This window comes from Epinephelus fuscoguttatus, linkage group LG12 (assembly GCF_011397635.1).
Source record: "Epinephelus fuscoguttatus linkage group LG12, E.fuscoguttatus.final_Chr_v1".
Classification (NCBI taxonomy): Eukaryota; Metazoa; Chordata; class Actinopteri; order Perciformes; family Serranidae; genus Epinephelus; species Epinephelus fuscoguttatus.
This window is the reverse complement of record NC_064763.1, coordinates 32,978,110-32,980,241: the sequence shown is the minus strand read 5'-3', so window position 1 is coordinate 32,980,241 and position 2,132 is coordinate 32,978,110. Positions and strand designations below refer to the sequence as shown.

The following is a 2,132-nucleotide window of genomic DNA, read 5'->3' as shown; positions in this document are numbered from 1 at the left end:
CAACTTGTAAGTTGAGCAGAGGAGCAGGTGGGAGGGAAGGAGGAGGAGGGAGGCTGAAAGGAGAGGAGGGGGACGGTGGGTGGGGAGGAAGAGGGAGAGAGGGATGCCGGGAGGCGCTGCCGATGTGAACAGCTCAGTCTGGTGAAGGAGAGCGAGAGGAGCTCTGTAGCTGTCCGCTCCCCGGCTTTCATGTCAGGGGCCACACTGCTTGCGAGGTGCTTGCAGGGAGGAGGATGATGACCATGAACGGCAAGCAGCATTTCTCCATGCACCCGGCTCTGCACGAGCCCAAGTATCCCGGCCTGCACTCAGGCTCGGAGGGCATGCGCAGAGTCTGTCTGCCCGCCCCGCAGGTACGTTCAGGTCGAGGGAGAATGGCTGTGGAGTATACTGGGTGAGAGGAGGGGAGAAAATATCACACTGGAAATGTCTGTAAAGTTGATTTGACAGGACTTTGTTCTATCCGCTATCTCTCTCTCTCTCTCTCCCTCCTCTGTCTGTGCCCCCCCCCCTCCCCCTCCCAACCCCCCTCCTCCCCCCACTCATCCACATGTCTTTTCAAGCAATGCTCTTGCTTTCATATTAATTTTTATGACCTGCGCTTTGAGGAGGGTTCTCTCCTCTCCTCAGCGCTGCTTGCCTTTGGAAAATGTTTTTTAGATCCTGAGAGCTGCCTGACAGAATTCCCCACTGACTCCAGTATGCGCACTCTTGCTTGCAGCTGCAGGGCAATATATTCGGAGGCTTTGATGAGAGCCTGCTGGCACGGGCAGAGGCTCTGGCGGCTGCTGACAGCATTGTCTCTCACGGCAAGAGTCACCCGTTCAAACCAGACGTGACTTACCATACCATGAGCAGTGTCCCCTGCACCTCAGCCTCCTCTTCTTCCTCCACCACCGTGCCCATCTCCCACGTCCCTTCCACCATCGCCTCCCACCACCATCACCACCACCTGGGACAGACCCTGGAGGCCGGGGACCTCCTGGACCACCTCTCCACCAGCCTGGCCGTGACCGGGATGGGTGCTCCGGAGCCTCCCGGGATGACCACGTCGGCGCACCACCACCAGCACCCTCACCACCACCTGCAGACCATGGGGCAGCTGCACCAGGCGATGGCCAACATGGCCCACCCTCACTCTCTGTCAGTGCACGGCGGCATGGCGTGCGTCAACGACGTGGAGTCGGATCCCAGGGAGCTGGAAGCCTTCGCCGAGCGCTTCAAGCAGAGGAGGATCAAACTCGGAGTGACCCAGGCGGACGTCGGGTCGGCGCTGGCCAACCTCAAGATCCCCGGAGTGGGGTCTTTGAGCCAGAGCACCATCTGCAGGTTCGAGTCCCTCACCTTGTCCCACAACAACATGATAGCGCTCAAGCCGGTTCTCCAGGCCTGGCTGGAGGAAGCAGAGGCTGCGTACCGGGAGAAAAGCAGCAAGCCGGACCTTTTCAACGGGAACGAGAGGAAAAGAAAGCGCACCTCCATCGCCGCGCCGGAGAAGCGCTCTTTGGAGGCGTACTTTGCCATCCAGCCTCGGCCCTCCTCGGAAAAAATTGCGGCCATCGCCGAAAAACTGGACCTGAAAAAGAACGTGGTTCGAGTGTGGTTTTGCAACCAGCGGCAAAAACAGAAACGAATGAAATACTCTGCGGTGCACTGAGTTTCACACATCATGAATAAAATAGCCTACTACATTTTTGATCGAGTGATTAATAATAGCCTAAGTAGCCTAACTAACAGGGATTTATCAACAGCTCCTCACTCATCTGGGATTATCTCCAAAAAGACTTCAAGTTTTTTTTCCAGTTCGTGTCACTCACTCTTTGTTGTTGCACTTTTTTTGGATTATGTTATATGGGACTCATAGATGATTGTGATGTGTGAGGAAGAGGAGGAGGAGGGTGTTTATCATGTTGTTGATCATGTATCTTGCACACTAAGTATGAACTTTCAGCAAATCCACCCTGACAGTTTGTCACATTCAGGGATATTAAGTCACTTTTATTTTTTTAACCATGGAGTTTAGAGGCTGCGTTTATGGGCTGTTTAATTATCAGCAGTGTTAAAGTGATGCTGTGTGAAGAATTTAAAAAAGAAAGATCATGGATTTTTTATTTGTAATGTTGGTTGAGTTT

General features: G+C 53.8%; 1 protein-coding gene across 1 annotated transcript; it reads left to right on the top strand.

Moving 5' to 3' along the window:
- The first annotated feature begins 233 nt into the window (after window positions 1–233).
- On the top strand, window positions 234–1,657 carry pou4f3 (POU class 4 homeobox 3). The gene is made up of 2 exons (XM_049592159.1): window positions 234–353; window positions 722–1,657. The coding sequence occupies exons 1-2, from the start codon at window positions 234–236 to the stop codon at window positions 1,655–1,657; spliced, it is 1,056 nt and encodes a 351-aa protein (XP_049448116.1).
- The last annotated feature ends 475 nt before the right edge of the window (window positions 1,658–2,132 follow it).